Source organism: Nyctibius grandis, chromosome 9, assembly GCF_013368605.1.
Source record: "Nyctibius grandis isolate bNycGra1 chromosome 9, bNycGra1.pri, whole genome shotgun sequence".
In the NCBI taxonomy this organism is placed as follows: domain Eukaryota; kingdom Metazoa; phylum Chordata; class Aves; order Nyctibiiformes; family Nyctibiidae; genus Nyctibius; species Nyctibius grandis.
The window spans coordinates 42,397,580-42,421,143 of NC_090666.1; the positions used below are offsets into that span (position 1 = coordinate 42,397,580).

At 49.8% G+C, this 23,564-nt stretch overlaps 1 protein-coding gene across 5 annotated transcripts in view; it reads left to right on the top strand.

Annotated features, from left to right (window-relative positions):
• FMNL2 (formin like 2) overlaps nucleotides 1-23,564 on the top strand; it is a 131,662-nt gene that overhangs the window by 62,521 nt on the left and 45,577 nt on the right. For all 5 annotated transcript variants that reach the window (XM_068407811.1, XM_068407813.1, XM_068407812.1 and 2 more), the window contains exons 2-6: nucleotides 4,011-4,094; nucleotides 14,142-14,222; nucleotides 16,914-16,990; nucleotides 19,278-19,361; nucleotides 21,130-21,282. In XM_068407811.1, the coding sequence (XP_068263912.1) occupies nucleotides 4,011-4,094; nucleotides 14,142-14,222; nucleotides 16,914-16,990; nucleotides 19,278-19,361; nucleotides 21,130-21,282 (479 nt within the window). The remainder of the gene's footprint in view (nucleotides 1-4,010; nucleotides 4,095-14,141; nucleotides 14,223-16,913; nucleotides 16,991-19,277; nucleotides 19,362-21,129; nucleotides 21,283-23,564) is intronic.

Sequence of the window (23,564 nt, forward strand, 5' to 3'; positions counted from 1 at the left end):
GCCACCGTGCAGCTCGCTGGACTCATGGCACTGATTTAAATTAAAAATAGCTTGGCCAGGAATGGTTATTTTCAATCCGGATCGTGGTCAGTCCGAGCCAGGCAGGCGTGTGTGCGGGGCCAGCCGGGGATGGGGATGCAGAGCTGTGGGGTACAGGACAGTGGGGCTGCTCCAGCTGCTGTTGCCACTGAAAGAAATGGTCTTTTGTGGGATCCTCATGGAAGATGGGTGTCCAGTGTGAAGGTGTAGTTCTTCCTGAGCTGGTCAAAGGCTGCTCTGCTGGCAAAGGGCCTCCGGGTGCACAAGTGCTGGGGGTGACACGGGGACAGTAAGGGACGACCTGGCTGGGGACACAGGCAGGAGAGGAGAGAGTGGGGCCATCCCCTCTGGCAACAGATTGTATCAGGAGTGGAATACTTAGGCTATCAAACCCCTTCAAAGCATGAACTCTAATTAGGGTAAAGATGGAAAGAGAAATTACAGCTCGTAGACCAGTAGTTAACTAAAACACGCTGGTATGTGTGAAGCCCACAGTCGTTAAGAGCTGGAAGTGGCCGGGAGACATTTGTGAGTCATTTCACTGATGCACAGAGAAACCCAGACTGCTGATGCGTCTGGTCAGTCCTGACTAGAGTCAGAACTACTGCAACCGGTCAGGCCACGCTGGCCAATTCAGTAGCCGCCTTTGCCGTAGTTACTGATGCAACAGCTAAACGTTATGCAATTAGGTGCAGGACACTTGGATTTCAAAAAGCCAGTTGGTGTAGTGCCATGCATAAACGTAAAGAAAATATATTGCTTCCCATTTAAGTGGAAATATCGTGGTTCAGAAACTAGTTTTCCAGCAGGGAACGGATGTTAAGAGTAAGACCAGCTGAAGAACAGCATTACTGAAGGTTTTGGAGAAGATATGGTCTACACTCGTGTTATGTCCATGGTTGGACTTGATGATCCCAGAGGTCTCTTCCAACCTGGTTGATTCTGTGATTCTATGTTGTACGAAGAGACAAGGGTGATTTGGTACAGCTACTGGCAGCCTTGATGAAGGTGTAGGTTGAGCAGGGTCAGGGGTGCTGGAGCACCGGCCTGGAGGTGCAGGAGAGCCGAGCCGGAGGACAGGGAGCTCCAGGGGGATCAGGAGACCCGATTCAGCAGATGTCTCATAGATGGGCGTGCGTGGTGCAGCCATAAACCTGCACGACAAGAGGAGAGCCTCAGGTTGTGGGTGAGAACGTCTTGCAATGGTCTCCAGTAAACGAGTGCGATTTGATCCAGTGCTAAGAAAGCCATTCAGACTGATTTATGTATAAAACATTAAAGTTAATGTCAAATGACTCTGCCAGCGTGAAAAACCCTGGTCCAAGCACATCCCTCCTGGTCCAAGCGCATCCCTCCTGGTCCAAGCACATCCCCCCTGGTCCAAGTGCATTCCCTCATGGTCCAAGCACATCCCCCCTGGTCCAAGCGCATTCCCCCCTGGTCCAAGCACATTCCCCCCTTCCCACGTGCGTGATGAGGCCAGAGTGCCAGCAGACCACAGAAGTAGCAGTTTCCTTCCCAGTTCCCTCCAGGAAGGGGCTAGAGGGGCTGCTGGGGTGACCCGCCGTGGTTTGCCTCAGCGGAGGGTCCTGTCCATAGCGTGGCAATGGACTTGCACACAAGCAGGTTTTAAAACCACTTTAAATATCTTACTGACAAATGAGTAGGTGCAAACCATCCGCTGGTTGCACACAGGGGTTTGAACCGGGTTGCACGTGGTGTATTTGGAAATAATTTTCCCTGTTGGAGCAGGGCGGGGGGTATCTGAAGTGAATTGCTGAAATACATGGAATAGTTGTGTGCAGCGAAACAATGCGGAGCGAAGGAGTTCACACTTCAAAATGAGATCGGATTTAATTCATTTCGAAGTGAGATCACTGGAACCTGCTGCCTGGGTCTTGTTTTCCCCGTTTCAGGCTTTCATCTGTGCTTAACTCTTGCCGTGACTGACTTCTGCAGAGGTTTCCAGGCAGGTTTCTTGTCCGAGCGCCAGCCTGGCTGGGTAAGCTGATTAGCTCTAAGAAGATCAGAGTTTGACAAGGGCTGCATTGCAGGTAAACAGTGCAGCTTTTCCTACAGCTGGGAGTTAGCGTAGCTATGAAATATGTTTGCGTCCTCAGAGGTAAGGAATGGTGCTTGAAAAAGCCCCAGGAAAAATACCAAGCAGTGCGTTGGAATGATAAGTAGAACTGATAAGGTACACGGTGAGAGACTGAGAGGAGAATCGAGCGCAGATACGATCGCAGCCTATAAATACTGTCAACATGACAGTGCAGATGAGCAAAAGGAAGAGTATTTGTTATCTGATGGCAAACAAGCTTTGGGAAGAGCAGTCAGCACAGCAGCAGGGCTGGGGGGGGGATCCCCAGTGACCCTCCTCAGCTGGGATGGGGGGAGATAAGGTCTCGTGGGACGACAGTACCACTGCGATGTGCGGTGAGATTGGCTGGAGACCCGTGCTGGCCTCGCCTCCCTCGGTGGCCCTGCATGGACCAAGGGGTACAAGTGCACCAGAGGGGTCCCTCGTGGGTCTACGGGGTTCCTGGTAAGGAGGGACGTTTGCTGTCACACTGGAGATGTGGGAGGACGGCGTTTTGGGCGTGAGCCTGTTGCTGCCTGTGCTCCTGTGCGCTCAGGGGGGATGCTGGTGCTGGGAGAGGAGGTGGTGGCTGCATCGCGCCAGCCCACCCGGGGACACCGTTGGGTGAGGGGTCCCCTGCGCCGAACTGCACGTGTGGCTGCTCCCTCGGCGCGCGGGGAAGGCAGATGGCTGCAGCAGCCTGCGCTTCTCCCCCCTCCTCCTCGCAGGAGGGCTGGGGCACGATGCGGGAGCAGCCGTGGCATCCCTTCGATCGATCGCTGCCTGCTGGAGACCAAGAGGTGCTGGAGAGGTGCTGGAGAGGTGCTGGAGACACCTTTGTTAGGGCAATGGTTGGATGGACTTGATGATCCCAGAGGGCTCTTCCAACCTGATTGATTCTGTGATTCTGAGACCGAGAGCTGGAGACCGAGAGGTGCTGAGTAGGTTTTTGTTCAGCTGCATGCCGCCACGCTGATAGGGAGGCTCTCCAGACATGGTGCTTGGAAACCTCTCGAGGTGTTCCTGGGCTCTCCAGGAGCGTAGGCACGACAGTTATGCTGGACATTCAGAGACATTCTTTGGCAAACTGCCTTGGGAGCAAGTAGCCAGCCTGTGCGCCCTGCCCCGGGCAGCTGCCCGTGGGAAGGTGTCTCAGCTGACATCAAAGGAGGCAGCAAACGATAGTTTGGTATCATCTAATAGGCATCATCTAATTGTGCCTCTCCCCGCCTGCTGACTCGGCACTGCCGGTCGTCATCCTCAGTCTCGGCATCGTTATCTTTGCATGTGTGAGCAGCACGTCACGATGGGCAGCAGCAATCCTGCCTCCGGCGTCTGTGTTACCCAGATAAGGTTGCATGTGGTGGCATTTAAAAACCTGAATGGTGTCCCGCTGTTGGAATGAAATGAAAAGGTATTTCAAGATGTTGTTTGGAGAGAACTGGCCCTCCGCAGTGCCCAGCCTGCCGCTGGAGCACGCGTTTCCCTTACGAGCGTGCCCAGGCGGGGGCAGGCGAAGGGCAGAGGGATGTGGTGCACCCCGGGGACCTGTTTGGGGTGGAAGGTGGCTCCTGTGCCGTGGCAGCGCGGGGAAGCCCCGTCCTCCCCTCCGGACAGGGGTGGCTGGTGCTGAGCTCCGGTCGCTCACCTCCTCCTGCGTCCCGGCGTGGCCCAGCACCGAGCCCTGCCCGTCGGTGCCTTGGGATTCACTGGTGCTTTTGGGGCCAAAGACGACATTTGGAGGGAATGTTTCCGAATAACCCTGTCAACAGGAATTCACAGAGAACAATTACAGCGACCGCAGCCGCCTTGCCTTGGTTTGCTCATGTCTGGCTCCGCCTGAGCCCGAGCCCACTGCGGTCCCTCACGTTTGCTTTCTCTTTCTCCGCAGAACGCGATGAACTTGCCGCCCGACAAAGCCCGGCTGCTGCGGCAGTACGACAACGAGAAGAAGTGGGAGCTCATCTGTGACCAGGTAAGGGAGGTGCAGAGGGCTTTTGGCAGACATCCCATTGCGAGCACTGGCTGGGGTTCAGCAGCAGCGTCCCTGCGCTTGGGAAGGGACCGTGCAGAGGACAAGTGTTGGAGTAGTTTTGAACACTCATTGGCCTTATGCTCATTAGTGGTAATGACTCATAGAGGCCTTGCAATAGTAATTCCCTTTTTTGCCACGAAGCGATATTTCTGTCCCCTCTGACGTTACCATCAACCCTTGTGCCTGTTTCCTCTGGATGGTGGATGCTGCTTATTTTGCCTGGCACAGACTCGAAGAGACTGACCTTCAGTCGCCTCTCGGCGAGTGCTTTGAGTTTGGTCTGTCTTGACCTGTGTAATAGGTCCTGACCCAGCACCTATTTGGCTTTCCACATTGTGAGCTGTTGTCGCAATGGTGGTAGCTGTCGCCTTCAGGGAGGTGCGATGGTGATGTCGCCTGAACTCCTCTTCGCCTCCAGAGGCTGAACCACCACCTCGGATTAAGCAGCACCGTATGCTGAGACATCTGTGTACGAGCTCTGCTGCGGCGCGCAGACTTGGCAGCAGTATAGAACAATTAACAGGTTGGCTCTGCTGTGATAAATGAGCAGAAACTGCATTATTTAGAGAAAGTGAAGTGTGCAAGAGGTGGGATGTGCATTTGTGAGCCAACAGCAAGATGAGGTTCTGCCATAAACTTCAAAAGTAATTGCTGCTGAAAATAATTGATCCAGGAGTGAGAAAGTAAGATGTTGCCTTGAAGTGTAAACACAGCGGTACCAGGGTGAGAGTTTGGCAGAAGGTACAGTCATAGCCTCAAGCTTCACCAGGGGAGGTTCAGGTTGGACATTAGGAAGCATTTCTTCTCAGCAAGGGTCATCAGCCATTGGAAGGGGCTGCCCAGGGAGGTGGTGGAGTCACCATGTCTGGAGGGGTTTAAGAAAAGCCTGGCCATGGCACTTAGTGCCCTGGTCTAGTTGCCATGGTGGTGTCAGGGCAATGGTTGGACTCGATGATCCCAGAGGGCTCTTCCAACCTCATTGATTCTGGGATTCTGTAGGACATTCTGTGAGGTCAGGAACTTTTTAATAAAAGATTTGTGGGACATTTCCTATTTAGCTGTTACAGTGGTGGACCTCTGATAAAATCCAGCTACCTTCAAGTAAAGCTGAATAAAGAACGACTTGCTTTTTTTCCATGAGTTTTCTGCGCAGCGAATGTAAAGCGTTGAGCTATTTAAAGTTTCAGTTTAGTGAGACACTGAACAAGTTGCTTAATCTACCATAAGTGATTTGTTTCATGGGTGTTTGCTTAGAGCATGCACGCTCCGAGCACGCCCGTGTAAGCGTGGGCTTTGTGCTGGGGTCTGCGTGCTGTCCTTGCACCGAGTTGGCAGCGGGGCCGGCAGAAGCAGTTAGATCCCGGCCCCTCAGAGCTGATCCACCCTGTGCAACGTGCAGCTGCTGCTGATTCACTCCTGAACTCTACGGCAAGACAGGAGGGGTGAGCAGATGGAAACGCAGCAGAGGAAATGCGCGACCTGGAGTAATCACGTATCTTAATAGCTCATTTCACAACGCTGAGTCCACCCCCGGGCTGGGATGAGTCTGCTTCCCATCGCTGGGAGAGGGCGGGCGGAGGAGCAGCGCAGGACTGGTGTCACCAGGACCCTGAAGGGACGGGAGGTGACGGCGTGCCACCCTGCCAGGGTCCGGCCACCCTCGCTGCGTGTCTGTGACCTGTCGCAGCTCCCCGGCTGCTCTGGCATCCCTCGTGGGTGCTTGTCAGCAGCTGTAGGTTAGAGCAGCGTGAAGCAGGTGTCTGTTAAAGCGCCGTAATACAGCACATGGGGTGTGAAATATTTATATCTGTCCACGTAATTATGGTGCGTGGCTGAAAGTACTTCCAGGAATAGATTTTGTGCAGAATGTATGTTTTTGGTGTGGGTGCAAATTTTGACTGCTGTTTTCTGTTGGTATCACTCATTACACCATTTTCGCCTGGTTTTGCTTAGTGAAGGACTGAGGATGTGAATTACTGTAACAGTGTGAGGAAATTAACTCTTACCTGCCTGTGCTCATTTTCAACCCTTAAGCTGGTTTTCCTGATCTGAAAGGAAGAAGGGTCCAGAGGTTGCTCTTAAATGATGAGGACAAGAGGACACAGCCTCAAGCTTGGCCAGGGGAGGTTCAGGTTGGACATTAGGAAGCATTTCTTCTCAGCAAGGGTCATTAGGCATTGGAAGGGGCTGCCCAGGGAGGTGGTGGAGTCACCATCTCTGGAGGGGTTTCAGAAAAGCCTGGCCATGGCACTTAGTGCCCTGGTCTAGTTGCCATGGTGGTGTCAGGGCAATGGTTGGACTTGATGATCCCAGAGGGCTCTTCCAACCTCATTGATTCTGTGATTCTGTGATGGGAGGGACGTTGGGAAGGACCCAGGCAGGGAAGAGGCTGCCATTTCCCGGCCTCACGAGCCAGCCCTTTGGTGTGTGCTGAGCCTCTTTATCCGTCTGCATGCCATGAGGCGTTACAGAGAGGGCAGGGATGTCGAGGGAAGAGGTTGGGGACATCTTGCAAAGTTCTTCATTGCCCTCTAATGGCAAACTGTGGCAGGGGCATCACCGTGTCCTCACCTTTGGAGACACTGGAGGTGCGTGTGGGGAATAATGAATTAAGAGACCTAAGGCGAAGTTCATGCGGTTTACATCCAAAATATCCTCACTGAGGTATCTGTAGAACTCTCTCCATCTCCTGATGAAACTCAGAATGAAGGCGGGTGCCGGCTGTTTCGGAGGCTGGTGGCTGGCGTGGAGCTCACCAGGATGGCGGTGGGTCCTGTGCCACCCTCAGCTTTGCTTCCAGGGGCTCGGGCCCCTTCGTGCCTGCGTTGGGGGTAATTACAGCTCAAACAAGGCCACGCGGGGTGTGTTGACGGGGTGCCGTGTTCCGCTTTAGGGTTTATTTCAACTTGTGACTAAGCAGCGTGTGGGTACAGGCCCTGTTGGAAACACAGCCCCGGGTGAGAAGGTTGTGCCGTGCCAGGCCCCGAGTCCCCCAGCCCATTCCTCGAGCTCTGCAAAGGGAATATGGCGTGCGGCCTTCCCAGCCTTCCCCTCTGTAAACCAGGTTTGCGGGGAGGCAGGTTCTTGGTATTGTTTTTTTTTTTTTTTTTTTTTTTTTTTTTTTTTTTTTGTGAGATTGTGCACTGTGGAGTGGTTGAGAGTGTAACCACACAGAGCCGTGGGGGTCCATGCCTGCTGTGTTGGAGTCCAGACAAATATCCGTACATCCTTTGGATTTGGACTGGGAGTTACTTGAAAGGCAGCAGGGCCACGTCCAGGCCGCAGGCAGGGCCATGTCCAGGCTGCAGGCAGGGAGGGTGCAGGCAGGGCCACGTGCAGGCCTCAGGCAGGGAGGGTGCAGCGATGGAGCAGTCAGAGGTACCCACACGAGGGGTCCGAGGCTCAGGGGCACGGGGCCGGGCAGGGGTCGGCATCCTGGGGTGGGGGACGGGTGGGGGACACGTGTGCCACGTTTACGGTGTGTTTGTGCCTCGGGAGTGTGAGGACGCTGGTCTCCAGCCCTGCTTGTTCACCATGCACATGCTTTGTGCACTCCGAGCAGTCACTGCCTGTCTGCTGGGGTTTGTGACTTGCCTGGGTACGAGTGGGATGTGCTCTCTGCTTACCTAACGCACGTGAATCCTAAGAATGAAACCAGTCAGCGAAGGGAATAATAATAACAACAACATATGTCACTAATGCAGAAAATGTCCTGAATGTTTTTGGAAGCAAAAGATCTCTGGAAAAGCCACAATTTCCTGGTTACGCACTTAATACGTTTTCCAGATTTGGGTGAAGAAGAGATGTGTCGAGTTCTTTGTGGGATCCCGTGGAGGAGGAAATGCAGAAATCCGGCGGTTCCTCTTTGCTGCTGAAGTAAAGCCCACCCCAGCCCCCTTTTTTTGGGTATCTATCAGAAAAGAAAGTGCTAATTCTGAAGATTGCTGGTAAAAGCAGTGCAGGAGTGGCGTTGTGCTCCCCGTCCAAGCTTTTTCCCTGGATTCTCCTCATTTATTACCCTAAAGGGAGGTGCTGGGGACTGGGTTGTCTCACCGCTCTCTGCGCTTGTCTGTCCTTCTGGCTTACAGCACCACTCCTCAGCGATTTTTCAAGCAAGAAAGAGCCTTTTATCCTTGGGAAATTAGGTTAGTTTGCTTTCTAGGTGGCTGACAAAGGCAGGGCCGAGTTATTGCTGGCCTGTGCCTTTCTCCTTTCAGGGCTGTAGATAGTGGTGTTGCTTATAGGAGTCACGTAGCGGAGATAAAATAGGTTTCATCGGGATTTATTAACTTTGTTGTGTCTGAATGGCCCAGTCCTGGGGCGACCAGGAGGGGAAGCCACCATGTCCCGGTCGTGATGTCACCCACTGGCTCACGCTTCTTGCTCAGCTACGTTTGGACGCTCAAATAGGGATTTTAAACTTTATATGTGTGTGGTAAAAATCCCCAACCTCCTCGTTCAAATAGTGTTAAACCCCTTGTATAAATTCTTATTTTGAAAGCAGATTTGGCCAGTGGGCGATAGCGGATTGCCAGAAGTGGAGAGGAGGAGCAGACAGGAAAAAGCAAGAGTTTTTAACTCATTATTTGTGGTATCTAAGGCGAGTGGATTACGTGTGGGCAGCGGTGCCTCTGTGTTAGCCAGGAGGTGTCTTTGTCTCTACAGGGAAGCAGATCAATCCATCAATCAGGTTGGAAGAGCCCTCTGGGATCATCGAGTCCAACCATTGCCCTGACACCACCATGGCAACTAGACCAGGGCACTAAGTGCCATGTCCAGATGCTCTCCAGAAGGTCCAGAGGACCTTGAGAGGAGCCGGGCTGGCCAACCTGCACAGCCTCTTACCCTGCTCATGGCAAGCGAAATACCAGGCTGCGATCGTGCTGGTCCAACGAGCACCAGGCCTTCCCACCCGCTGTGAGCTCTGGCAGAACATCAGGTTTTTGGGAGGACGATGGCTGCGAGTAGACGTTCAGGGTGTCCCGGAGGCGTCGGGGAGCCTCAGGCTGCTGTCGCTGCACAGCACCGAGCCCTGGTTCTTGCAGCTTGCGACGTATCAGCCTCTAATATAAAAAAACAGTCAAAGCTGGATAGCCCCAGACAGTAATCACAGCCAGGAAAGGGCAATTTTAAAGGCTAATCCCTCATGGCTTTCCAAAGCAGAAAAAACACTTTAAGGGGCTATAAAAATGTTTCCAGGACGAGTAGATGTTTTCCACAAGTGGTTCTTGGTCCCTACTTAGAGAAGAGTGTTGCTGCTATCTGCTGTTCATAGATAATGTCTTTAAAATCCTTCAACACAAATAATTCCACTATACAGTAATGAGCAGCATCTTTTTTAATGAAGTAGCTGTAGAGATTATTACATAAATACATAATTACAGCTAGGTTTTAAGAAAACAAACAAAAACATACAGTATCTCCGTCACAGACTGCTAAATGTGCTCACTGAGCCTCTTGAAGCATTTCATTTTGAAGACTCCAGATATTAAAACTGGCAGTTAGGAAAAGCTCCTGTCACTTCAGCGGATGATGGCTGATTAGTTAGTAAGAGAAATAAATCCGGAAGAGTAAAATAGCTTCTCTGGAGGATTAGGCTAAACAGAGCAGAGCTACACCAGCACGAGAGAAAGGGTTATTAGACATTGAAAGAGTGGGAGTTGGCCTCTTCTCCCAGGCAACCAGCGCTAGGACAAGAGGACACAGCCTCAGGCTTTGCCAGGGGAGGGTCAGGTTGGCCATTAGGAAGCATTTCTTCTCAGCAAGGGTCATTAGCCATTGGAAGGGGCTGCCCAGGGAGGTGGTGGAGTCACCATCTCTGGAGGGGTTGAAGAAAAGCCTGGACATGGCACTTAGTGCCCTGGTCTAATTGCCATGGTGGTGTCAGGGCAATGGTTGGACTCGATGATCCCAAAAGTCTCTTCCAACCTGATTGATTCTGTGATTCTGTGAGAGAACCCCCAAGAAGAGAAGGAATAAATACGAGAGCTACCATGGAGCCCTGTTACCCTGGGAGGAGCAGGCTCCCGTGCCTGCTGCTCGCTGGTGCTCTCACGTCACCCACTGCTCTTGGGAGTGGGTGCACCCTTGCCTTGGTGCTCCACCACTTCCCTCCATCGCCTGCAGATGCAAAGAATAACATTTGGATGTGGTTATCAAACCACATTCTTTGGAGTGTGTCCAAAGAAGGGCAACAAAGCTGGTGAAGGGTCTGGAGCACAAGTCTGATGAGGAGCGGCTGAGGGACCTGGGGGTGTTTAGTTTGCAGAAGAGGAGGCTGAGGGGAGGCCTTATCACCCTCTACAACTACCTGATAGGAGGTTGTGGTGAGGTGGGGATTGGTCTCTTCTCCTGGGTAACCAGCGATAAGACAAGAGGAAATAGCCTCAAGTTGTGCCAGGGGAGGTTCAGGCTGGATCTTAGGAAGAATTTCTTCACTGAAAGAGTCATTAGGCATTGGAACGGGCTGCCCAGGGAGGTGGTGGAGTCACCATCCCTGGAGGTGTTCAAAAACCGTCTAGATGTGGCACTTCAGGTCATGGTTTAGCGGGCATGGTGGCATTTGGTCAATGGTTGGACTTGATGAGCTTTCAGGGCTTTTCCAACCTTAACAATTCTATGATTCTATGATAAGTGGCACAGTGAAAACACTTCTACCTTCCTGTTTTTTTGTAGAGGACGTGGTTATGCAAATGCTGTCGTGTCTCTGGAACCAATATAAAACTGTTGAGGGGGAAAGTGAGAAACAGTGGTGGTCTCTGAGGGCCAGATACCTCCTTAAACTCTTTACTAGTCTACAATGGGCCAGATTCTCATGTACAGCAACATGCTTTTTTTTGTCTGTCTGCCAGTGTGAGGAAGTTTTAAAGTGGGTTAATGGATGGAAATTGCTTCTAAATAACTTACATTTATGCCCACTGTAAAGCCACAGTCCACAGTGTCCTGCGGGGGCTGTAAGTCTGAGAAACTGGCTGAACAGTGGGCTGTGAACAGTGCAAGAATTAAGCTAGCAACTGTGATACTTGGGCATTTGGACTAGATGGTCATTGTAGGGCTCTTCCAAGTGAAATAGTCTAGTCTATTCGAATTCTGGTCTATTCTTATTCTGTTCTATTCTAATCTTTTAACTGATTTATTTTATGTGCGTTTATATTTTTATTCTTTTATTTCCTTTAAAATCCTCGCTAACATCTGTGGGTGTTCCTGCTCCAATTTTCCAGAGACTTGGATGCTAGGGCTGACCATTGTGCACCTCTGGGGAAGTGGCAGTTGATTTCTGTGCCGGTGGAGCTGTGTGATGGAGCCTTGGCACACCGTTTCCAAACCTGTCTGTAACTCCATGTGTCTACCTACAACTACCTGAAGGGAGGTTGTAGCACAGTGGGAGTCAGCCTCTTCTCCTGGGTAACTAGCGATAGGACAAGAGGACACAGCCTCAAGCTTCACCAGGGGAGGTTCAGGTTGGACATTAGGAAGCATTTCTTCTCAGCAAGGGTCATTAGCCATTGGAAGGGGCTGCCCAGGGAGGTGGTGGAGTCACCATCTCTGGAGGGGTTTAAGAAAAGCCTGGCCATGGCACTTAGTGCCCTGGTCTAGTTGCCATGGTGGTGTCAGGGCAATGGTTGGACTCGATGAGCCCAGAGGGCTCTTCCAGCCTCATTGATTCTGTGATTCTGTGAATGCACAAGACACAGTGTACATGTGAGGGTGCATGGAAAAAATAACCCGTTTGTAAAAGAGGAAAGAAATGCCCGCTGTCTGTCTTCCAGAGCTCTCGCCCAGGGCTGGTGCACCACAGGGCAGATATTTTAGTTCATTTTTTCCTGCTGACCATGATGAATTGTTTTTTTTACAGCAAGCAGCAAGATAATAACAGGAACAACTTTTAATGTTCAGACAGTACGTTTTGGTAACTGGGCAGCAGTTTCCTACACATTATGAAATAACTTTCAGATAATGTAGTCAAAATTGCATCCTGACCTAATAAAGGGAGGTTTCAGATATCAGTTATAAAATACGAAATTTCAGGAGGAAATTGTTGTGAGATCTTTCCTCAAGGGAAAGGGCAGAATAGTTTAAAATTCTTCCAAGATACAAATAGCATCAGAGCTTTTGGTAATGCTCTTCACAGGTTTGGACACAGCATACTCCTCGCAGAACAACTCGTGTTTCACAGCAGCTTTGTAGGATGAATTTTTGGCCATGCAACTGGTAAAAAAGCAAGCACAACTGAAGCAGCTCTCAGAGTACACACTTTGCAGGCCTTGTGCTGGCCATCAGAATCCTTAATTCAGCTCTGAACGTGTCTGAGGCTGGATTGCAGATCACAGAATCACAGAATCAGTCAGGTTGGAAGAGCCCTCTGGGATCATCGAGTCCAACCATTGCCCTGACACCACCATGGCAACTAGACCAGGGCACTAAGTGCCATGGCCAGGCTTTTCTTCAACCCCTCCAGAGATGGGGACTCCACCACCTCCCTGGGCAGCCCCTTCCAATGGCTAACAACCCTTGCTGAGAAGAAATGCTTCCTAATGTCCAACCTGAACCTCCCCTGGCAAAGCTTGAGGCTGTGTCCTCTTGTCCTATCGCTAGTTGCCCGGGAGAAGAGGCCAACTCCCACTTCACTACAACCTCCCTTCAGGTAGTTGTAGACTGCAATCTACAACACTTGATCTACAGTCAAAAAGTTGACTACAGTCAAAGATCTACAACAAAAGTTGTAGACTGTAGATCAAGTGGCCTGCTGTAAGGTTGAGCACTGGGAAGCCTTCAGGGGGAAACGAGTCTCAAAGGCAGGTGGGGATTTCTTGGCACTGGGCTGAGCAGCAGGTGAGTGAGATGGGGAAAGGAAATCAGGCACGTTGCCGGTGTACGACTGAAAGCGAGCGTGGGTGGTGAGGTGTTTTACATGGGTAAAGCCCACCATTGTGGGAACCTGCCTTCCTCTGTGTCCTGAGGTTGACCAGACTCCAGCCTTGGCGGGGAGGAGAGGCACGTGGTGGTTCCCAGGCTTTCCCAGAGGGATGGGGATGGGCAGCTGGCCCATCATTTCCCTGGGAAGTAGAACAGTGGCCTCGGTAGCACTTGCCAGCTTGCTTCCCACCACGCTGGAGATCCTTCAGCTCTGCCCTCGTGTCATACAGGTGTGGAAGGAAACCTTCTGAATCGCCGGGAGCTGTGGGTGGCTGAGACCAGCTCAAGCACCAACGCTCTCCCCGTGCGAGCGGTGCTGGCAGAAGTGGTGTGGGGAGCTGATCCCAAGGCACGGTCAGCGTGATGGTGCTCTGATGTAGGAAGTGGGATGCTGCTGTGGTTGGGCACCTCTGTGTAGAATGAAGAAGCCCTCCCATGTAAATGGGACCCTGCAGCAAGGGCTGGGCTGGGAGCTGCTGGGCCACGTACAAAGACAATCAATTTAATATCGTGGAGTTAAAACATTGCTGGTTTATTGCTGACACACTACTCTTGCCTTCATTTTTCTGGAATCCCAACAATGAAATGATGAGGCTTCTCCTGTGACTAGACCATGCAGCGAGTCTTTAGGCTTGTTCCAAGTGATAAAAAAGGTGTCCTGGCATTTGTGGTGAAGGCTTTTGGTCAACCACGGACACACGTCCACTCTTCTAACGCTTCTCTTTCCTCTCAGCACTCCTGGCTAGCAGAAACCCTGGTGTTCCAGGTGTGTGTGTTTGTATGTGGAACTAAAATTCAAAATTATCATTGAATATGTAAGGTACATTTTAATGCATCTTATATAAATTTCAAATTCCAGAATATCAAGATGCATGTAAATATGTTTTATTTGCATGCATATTGTATATGCATAAGTTATATACTTAGGAATATAACGTATGTAAATATAGAACTATATTATACATACATACTGTTTAAATATATATGTGTGTGCATGCATTTTATGCATATACTAAGTAAATACAGAAGGTGTTATAAAATGGCTGATGTTTATTCTTGTGTCCTTCACAGGAAAGATTTCAAGTGAAGAACCCTCCGCACACCTACATCCAGAAGTTGAAGGGCTATCTGGACCCCGCTGTAACCAGGAAGGTGAGGAGCGTCCTGTTTCCTCTCGCCCGTCCCTCGTTCCTCCGCGAGGATGGTCCCGGGTCCGGGTTCCTTCCTGCCTTTGTGTAAAAGGCCCCGTAAAGGTCTCTGAGAAGAGTCTCGGAGATGGAACAAAGTGCAGAGAGAAGCAAAGAGAAATTGGAAAGGCGCTGCAGGTTTCGCAGCTCAGAAAGGAGAAGAGATGTTGCGAAGAAAAGGACCATCTGACACATGAAGCAACTTGTGTTAATACCTTCAGCTTCAATAAATAGTCTGGCAGATTATTGCTGAGCTAGACTCTAGGTCACAGAATCACAGAATCAGAATCAATCAGGTTGGCAGAGCCCTCTGGGCTCATCGAGTCCAACCATGGCCCTGACACCACCATGGCAACTAGACCAGGGCACTAAGTGCCATGTCCAGGCTTTTCTTAAACCCCTCCAGAGATGGTGACTCCACCACCTCCCTGGGCAGCCCCTTCCAATGGCTAATGACCCTTGCTGAGAAGAAATGCTTCCTGATGTCCAACCTGGTCTGACTTCCCATGTGGGCAGTGCTGGTGGTGAGTAAGACCTCAGTCAGATGGCACTTTTCTCACCCGAGTGAAGGGGATGTTGCAGTTTTGAGTCCCTTTCTCTGGGCGTTTGCGCCACAGAAGTCCAGCACAGCAAACCTACGTCCCATTTGGAGGACCATCGCTGAACCTTTGGTATTTAACCACGTTGGATATCAGCTCATATCCTGTGTTGATAGCTATAAAAAAACCCCGGGTACCCTCCGCTTCCAGCGTGCCGGCGCTAACTCGTGTCTTCAGGGCTGCAACAACAGCTCCTGACAGTGCTTCTCTTGTTGGAGGCTCTGACAAGGAGTAGGAAACCATTTAGGAGGAAACCTTTAACTTTGCCTGTAGCTGATTATAGTGTTTTTTTAAAAAAAAATGGTGAACAGAGGTCTTTGTGTCTTTGTCCTGAAGGGTTTTTTGAAACTGGTTTAGTGTTTGGCTTTGCTCTGCGGTTACTCCTTGGGCACACATTGAAGCCTTTCTTATCCTAATACCGCTGTGAGAGTCCCATGACAAATGACAAAACCAAAGGAACCTAAAAATAACTCCGTTGAGTTCCTCTCTTTTGTTGCGTTATCCTGTATCCCCAGCAGCCTTTCCTCAGCCCGGGCTGCGAGGCGGAAAGATTTACAGACGGGCTTCTGGACGGACGTGGTGGGGAGAGCTCGTCCCACCAGGATTATTGCTGTCGTTGGGGTGGTGTCGGCGTTTTTGCCGACGTCCTCAGCGCGGCCAAGAGAAGGTGGCTCCAAACGCTGCTGCAAAATGTGCCTTTTGGCTTGAAATTGGGGTCATAATGGCACTGGTGCCTCTCGCTACGTCAATATTTTACCTTAACTTCTGGAGAGGTGAGGCTTTGTATTGCTGGCAGTTAGAGCGTGTGAACTCTCTCAGGAGCGAAGGCACGGTGGTTTTGTGCTCTGAGCTAATTAACTGAGGTCCAGAGGAGCTGTGTGTCTGATCTCAACTAGCTACTTCAGAGTGAAAATTAATAGTGCCTCGTGTCTCCTCGTGTCTCCTTTGGAGCGAGTCCAGAGGAGGGCGACCAAGCTGGTGAAGGGTCTGGAGGGTCTGACCTATGAGGAACGGCTGAGGGAGCTGGGGGTGTTTAGCCTGGAGAAGAGGAGGCTCAGAGGTGACCTTAGTGCAGTCTACAACTACCTGAAGGGAGGTTGTAGTGAAGTGGGAGTTGGCCTCTTCTCCCGGGCAACTAGCGCTAGGACAAGAGGACACAGCCTCAAGCTTGGCCAGGGGAGGTTCAGGTTGGCCATGAGGAAGCATTTCTTCTCAGCAAGGGTCATTAGCCATTGGAAGGGGCTGCCCAGGGAGGTGGTGGAGTCACCATCTCTGGAGGGGTTTAAGAAAAGCCTGGACATGGCACTTAGTGCCCTGGTCTAGTTGCCATGGTGGTGTCAGGGCAACGGTTGGACTCGATGATCCCAGAGGGCTCTTCCAACCTCATTGATTCTGTGATTCTGTGCTTTGAGCTGTGAAGTGGGACTCTCACTGCGTCCCAAGGAGGTTTTCCCAGGTCACCCTGTTTCCTCCCGTATGGAGACGACATGAAACCTCATCTCCTTTCTGCTGCCTTGCTGCCCAGCATTTTACTGCTGACGTTTATGGCCTTTTCCCAGCATCTCTTTTTGCAGATACAATTCAGTGTGCACAAATCATTAAAGCTGCAGGTGGCGGCACATGTGTACTTCATTATTGGCTCACACCCGCGGATTTGGTAATTAGACAGAAATCATGGCAGGTTTTTTGGTGTGGGTGTGAAGTCTCGAAAGCGAGATGAAAGCACGAGGCTGAGAATGAAGCCCAAACGCTGTAATTCTCAACAGAGAATTTGATACTAAAACAAAGCTTGTATTGTAAAGAAATGTTTATTTATCTATGAACTTTTAATTTTCTTAATCCTGGAAACTCAAAAATGTGCACGGGAACAGAAGTTATTTTTCTGCACGTGTTTTTGTTGACTGCTGGACTATTGTCGTTGCATTCCTCAGGATTTAGAGGGGTTCTCAGTTTACCTTAACATTTTATTTATTCAACCTGCACTGCATGAGAGGTTGATATTTTTAATAGCATCACATGAGTCTAATTGTTATTTTTACCTGCTCACCCAATTGCAGAAATTCAGAAGACGAGTCCAAGAGTCTACTCAAGTGCTCCGAGAACTGGAAATTTCTTTAAGAACAAATCACATCGGGTAAGAATTTTTGATGACCTCTGGTCTAAGGTTTTGGGGGTTTTATTTGAGAAAATATCTCTTTGCCTGTCAAGCAGTGATACCTCTTGATTGATCATTAAAGCCTGAAGGGCTCAGTTAAGGGATCGCTGGGCATCTCAGGAGAATAATTCGGCTTTAATCCTTTCCTGATAGGGTTCATCCACATCTCTGTGAAGGCTGTGAAAAGATTGCAGCCAACTTTGCTCACCCTAAGTCAGTCAGAGCAGGAGTGGGCATGATCGTGTCGAGAATATTAATAGTATTGCAGCCATAAATATATATATAACCCCCGCCGTGCTGTTTTATGGCTTTAGCATGATGCAGTTCATTAAACCTGGCTGTGAGTACCAGGATTTTACTTCCACAAAGCAGAAAATTCCTCTCTAATAGCAAAAGACTCTCAGGGACTTCAGATTTTTATTGAATGTGCCATTCTCGTCTGTGTTTCCACCGATCTCACCTCTCTGCTCTGGGGCTCAGGACCAGAAGCCGCTTCAGCACTGGTACATCAGCCGGGATGATGTGTTTCATGGTCACACACTGTGTCCAGCTCAATTACATCGATTTTACAGGATGCTGCTCTTATTTCGAGGAAATGAGGATGGTTTAAACTGTGGGAGGAGCAGCCCTTCTCTCTCTGTGGGAGCTGGCTCCCCAGCGTGGTGTGCACGGGCAGCGGGGGACCCTCCTGCAAGCTGCACCCTCACAAATACTCACAACAAACGTCTCCCACACCCCTGTGCTGGCTCCTGCTACGATTTCCCTCATTTTCCAACACAAAGGGGTCCCCACCAGAGGCTCGGGGCATCCGAAACGTGACACTCTGCGGATTTACAGCAGCTCATGGGTGCACAGAAGGAACCGTGATGGTGCACAGGATAAATAAAAGAGGCCGACAAGACCAGTGTTTATTTATTTGGTTCACATGGCTTTTGTAAAAATGCCAGGCTTTTATAACAACGCCAGGTTGTTTATTTTAGCAGGTAAACAGTGAAAGATTTAAAGCCTGAAGACTAGAATAGCTCAGAGGTAATGACTTCCCACTCTGCTGGGAGCAGCGCCCGAGGCAGAGCGAGCCCAGAGCCCCAGTTCCCCCCCAGGCTCCCCACTCCTTCCAGGGGCACCTAACCCACTCCTGGGCTGCCCTGGTTGGGGTTTGATGGAGAGTGGAGCTGGGCTGTGCTGACGCTCCTTGCTCACCTGGGTTTGCCCCCAGATCTATGGGTTTTCAAACTTTACTTGGCACGACACAAGAAGGACACGGAGCTGTTGGAGCGAGTCCAGAGGAGGCCACGGAGATGCTCAGAGGGCTGGAGCCCCTCTGCTCTGGAGACAGGCTGAGAGAGCTGGGGCTGTTCAGCCTGGAGAAGAGAAGGCTCCAGGGAGACCTTCTAGCACCTTCCAGTGCCTGAAGGGGCTACAGGAAAGCGGGAGAGGGGCTTTTTACAAGGGCGTGGAGTGACAGGACGAGGGGGAATGGTTTTAAACTGAAAGAGGGGAGATTGAGATGGGATATTAGGAAGCAATTCTTTGCTGTGAGGGTGGTGAGACCCTGGCCCAGGTTGCCCAGAGAAGCTGTGGCTGCCCCCTCCCTGGCAGTGTTCAAGGCCAGGTTGGATGGGGCTTGGAGCAACCTGGTCTGGTGGAAGGTGTCCCTGCCTGTGGCAGGAGGAACTAGATGATCTTTAAGGTCCCTTCCAACCCAAACCACTCTGTGATGATTCTGTGATAACAGGCTTTTCTGAATTGGAGATTATTTTGTATAATTCTCAGGGACCCAAATTCACAGTAACAGCTTAACAGCTTTTAAAAGGAGAAGGCAAAATGACTGTTACACATACATCCAGGCTGTCAGGCCGAGCTGCCCAGCACCCCCGTGACCCTCTTGCAGCAATGCCACTGTGGTGGGAAAGGCATTGCCAACTCTGGAGCTCGGTGCTTGGAAGAGCAAACTAGTTTCTGAGCAATGTAGAGTGTGCACAGAGGTTTTTATGGGGTTTTTTGGTGGCGTGTTTTTCCCATCATAGCGCTGCAAAAAAGCTTGTTTCAGTGCGTTTGTAAAGTCCTCTAAAGGTCTCTATTTTAAAGTCCTCTAAATAATAAAGGGCATTTTTTGAAAGGCCCCTTTTCCTGAGTGAGAAAGCAAAGATGTGCTCAGCAGTGCTGCCTGCCCTGCAGTGGGTCTGTCTCCAGTTTATCTGACAAGAATTCCAGTCGCTGCACCAAGCCTGTGAAACGCTCTGATGTCTAATGATTTTTCTAACAGATGGGTCAGAGAGTTCCTGAATGAAGAAAACAAAGGCCTGGACGTTCTGGTGGAGTACTTGTCGTTTGCACAGTATGCAGTCACGTAAGTAAGACGTGCCTGGTGCTCCCTGGGCTCGCAGGGCAAAGCAAGGCTCTGCCATCGCTGCAGAGCAAGAGAAATCCTGCCAGCAGCGTGGTGTGATACTGTGTGTGTACCTCAGAGCAGCAAAAATGGCACCATTAATCCAAACCCATTGGGTCATAACCTATTGCAGAGGAAAACAAACCTAAACCCTGAGATTATTTATCTCTAAGACTGTACTGACGTATTTTTTAGCTTTGGCCTCTGACTGTCTTAGAGGCACAGTGCAAAAACATTCAACAAATGTGTGTAAGCATGCAATAGGTACACAATTAGTAATTGTAATTATTAATTGTAATGCTGCCTACCACGTTCCAAGCATTAAGCACTTCTCACGAGGTTCCTGGTGAGCAAAGCTGTCGGCATCGCATGCAGCAGATGCACTACAAGACAACAGGAGGAATTTCAAGGTGATTTTGCAAGTTGGGAAGACGATAAAACAGGCTTTTGCAGTTCTGACATCTGGTTTAGCTGAGAGTCAGGTTTATTCATTTAGGTAATAAATCATTAAATGTACTCTATTAAGAAATTGGGAAAAAAATCAGCTTTCATGAGTTGTTTCATCACAAGGTTTGAAATAGACGTTCAGCTGAGGATCTGGTTTTATATATCACTTCAGGGTCTTGTACATGTAGATTTTTGTACAAAATTGCATGAAAAGAAGCAATAGGTTAAAGATACTGTTGTAGTTAGGAACTCGAGCTGAGTGGAGCTGATATTTTATTTTTAGAAAAGATGCTGTCAGATGTATATATATCATCGCACAGAAAAGAGATTTTTCGTGGGGTTGCAGTAAAATTAATGAAGGAAAATTATATGTTTTAGAATGTTACTAACACTGGAAAAAACTGTGCACAGCAGAAGTGTTTGTATAAAGATTTTCTTCCTAAAATTATACAAATGTACGCATGTTAGCTTGCTGGGTTTTTCCCCTCTCTGACATGGTAAATATGAGTAATAACCTCAAAAGCTGTAAGAGGAACAAGCAATTTTTGCCTGAAATAGCGGTACAATGGGCAAGGAGTCAGAAATCAAAGAAAATCTGTAATGATTATGGTAATATATTACATATGCTGGAAGATTGGTGAGGGGCAGCAAGGCAGCATAAATGCTTGGTCACATATCGATGGAGGAAACTAAATTAGTACTTGCACAACGTGTTGATTTATTGAAATAAAATGGAGACAGCTCTAAGCAGTCGCCTTCTTTCCTTCAAGGCAGGGCTATTCATCAGCAAAGCGGACAGTGTTGTATTTATTTTACACTGAAGCAGAATAACACGTAGCTGTTTGCAGTAACTATTGCAGTCTACAACTACCTGAAGGGAGGTTGTAGCGCAGTGGGAGTCGGCCTCTTCTCCCGGGCAACCAGCGATAGGACAAGAGGACACAGCCTCAAGCTTGGCCAGGGGAGGGTCAGGTTGGACATGAGGAAGCATTTCTTCTCAGCAAGGGTCATTAGCCATTGGAAGGGGCTGCCCAGGGAGGTGGTGGAGTCACCATGTCTGGAGGGGTTTAAGAAAAGCCTGGCCATGGCACTTAGTGCCCTGGTCTAGTTGCCATGGTGGTGTCAGGGCAATGGTTGGACTCGATGATGCCAGAGGGCTCTTCCAACCAGGCTGATTCTGTGATTCTGTGATACTAAAACCTGCAGATGTTGGACAGGAAGGAAAATGCAATGTGCATCTTTTCTGTCCAACCCGGCGCTGGAATTCCTTATTTCCTTTCAGGTTTGACTTTGAAAGTTTGGAGAACAACGTGGAAAACTCGATGGACAAGTCCAAACCTTGGAGCCGATCCATCGAGGACCTGCACAGAGGCAGCAATTTGCCCTCGCCGGTGGGCAACAGCATCTCCCGCTCTGGCAGACACTCGACTTTACGGTGAGGAGTTAAACGGGGCAGCGGGTGACCCACAGGCAGCGCGTGCCCGAGTCACAAGAGTCCGGTTTTCCCATTAGAATATTTTTCATCTTCCCTCTTTTCCCAGTATAGGCTTGACCTATATAGGAGAAGTGTCCTTGTGGTGGTGAGTTTGAGGTGGAGAGAAGTGCTAAGCTGGGAACGTGGGGCAGCGTTACCCAGCAATTGAGGAAGAGGCAGGAATAACTCAGCCTCCCGTGCCAGTGGCAGAATGATCTAAGGCTGCGCCATGCGTTTCCGTCAGGTACAATGTGGCTGGCACAGAGGAAGCAGTTCCTCTTCTCCAAAGAGTGTCTCAAGATTTCTGTGGACCCAGCTGGTCTGGGGCTCCAGTCCGGTGCCTCGTCCAAAAAGGTCTCTTCTAGCAGCATGTTCCTTCCATGCTACTATGAGCAAGATTTTTTTTAAAAGGCCACTTCCATCCTTCAAACCTGCTGTAAATCCTGTCACCACCCCAGGCTTTACTAAGAACTCCCTCCTTCCAAATACCAAGGGGTTTTAGAGTTTGTGGGAAAGGCAGGATCCCCTCGGTCACAGTCCTTCAACACTTCACTGTTACAAGGCGTGGAGCCAGTGAGGACTGGCAGCGTTTTCCTCCCTCCTCCATTCAAGGTTCAGTTTTGGTTTGTCAGTCAAGGGTAATGTTGGCTCTTCAGTTCCTGTGAAGTCAGTGCCTTCCACCTCCACCCTGAGCTGTAGCGGCTGTGATAGCTGGAGGATGCAGCTCACAGACCTCGGGTGGTGGAGAGGAGGAGACAGACACACACTTCTGGTGAAGAGATACACTGTGGAGTGCAGCAAAATCACTTGACCAGCTGATTATTTTTATCTTTTAATGTTGCAAAGGTGTTCTTAGTGGTTTTGGTTTCCTTTGATCTTTAATTACTATGATGGAGAACTGGTGGAGTCGTGTGCTTGCAGGAGGGTGCCTGATGCTGCTCTCTGTCTTTGGGAGGTGTGCTTGTGATGAGGTACACTAGAGATGTGTAAGCCAGGTGGACATTACGTGTCTCTTACATTTTTTCTCTTCATTTTCCTTCCATGCTTTTTCCTTTTTCACATCCCCCTTTATTCCTTACCTTTTTTATTTTCCCTTTCAATGTCTCCTTCCTCGCATCCTTCATTCCCCTCCCTCTTTCAAACGCTCTTCTCCAATCCTCTCTCTCGCCTCCTTCCCTCCTCTGCTCTCATCCGCCTCTCACATACCATCAGATTGATTTCTCTGCCTGAGCAACTTCAGTTCAAACGCCACCAGAGCTGCTTTTCAGCCACCTGCCTCTGGAGCGGCTTCCCTGGGCGCTCTGCTGACGAGGCTCCGAGCAGGAACACCTCGTAAGTCCCAGGGACAAGGCTACCCGCAGGGCATGGGGGCCACGTGGCCAGCACTGCTCCCCATGCCTTATAATCTGGTAATCCTACGGCGTGGTGGAGTTTTCAGCCTCCAAAACGTGTGGTTATCACATTATAACTTCTGAGGGTAGTTTGCTTCTGTAGAGTGGGATTTTCTAAAGGAAAATAAAATGTGTTTTACTGTGAAGCGAGATACTAGTTGTCTTTATCATACTGCAAATAGTGTTACTAGTTTCATAGCTAAGACACAGAGCCCTTAGTCATTGCACATGTTATTTCATCTTTTTTATTACAAGTAGAGACTTAACTGGCACAGAAGTGTAACCTAGCGCAGTGTTGTTCAGCCAAGTGCCCCCTCCTGCCTGCAGAGCCATCTCTGTGCTGAGGAGACTTGGGCAGAAACATGTCTGGGCCGTGCAGGGACCCAGGCCATGGGTTCAGGTTGGACGTTAGGAAGCATTTCTTCTCAGCAAGGGTCATTAGCCATTGGAAGGGGCTGCCCAGGGAGGTGGTGGAGTCCCCATCTCTGGAGGGGTTTAAGAAAAGCCTGGCCATGGCACTTAGTGCCCTGGTCTAGTTGCCATGGTGGTGTCAGGGCAACGGTTGGACTCGATGATCCCAGAGGGCTCTTCCAACCTCATTGATTCTGTGATTCTTCTGTGTGGAAGCTCCTCTTGTGTCTTTGTTATAAAAACCATTAAAATGGAGAGAAAGGAAGAAGCGGTCCTCCCTCTTGGATGAAAAAGGAGAAGGCTGACAATCTTAACAGGGTAATTTAAAATTCAGGAGCTGGACTCATCCCTGCTATGCCATAGCAGTATGAAAAATGAGAACAGATTTGGCCTGGATTCCTTTTTAGTAAAACAGCAAGAAGATTTGGGGAGACAGTGTTT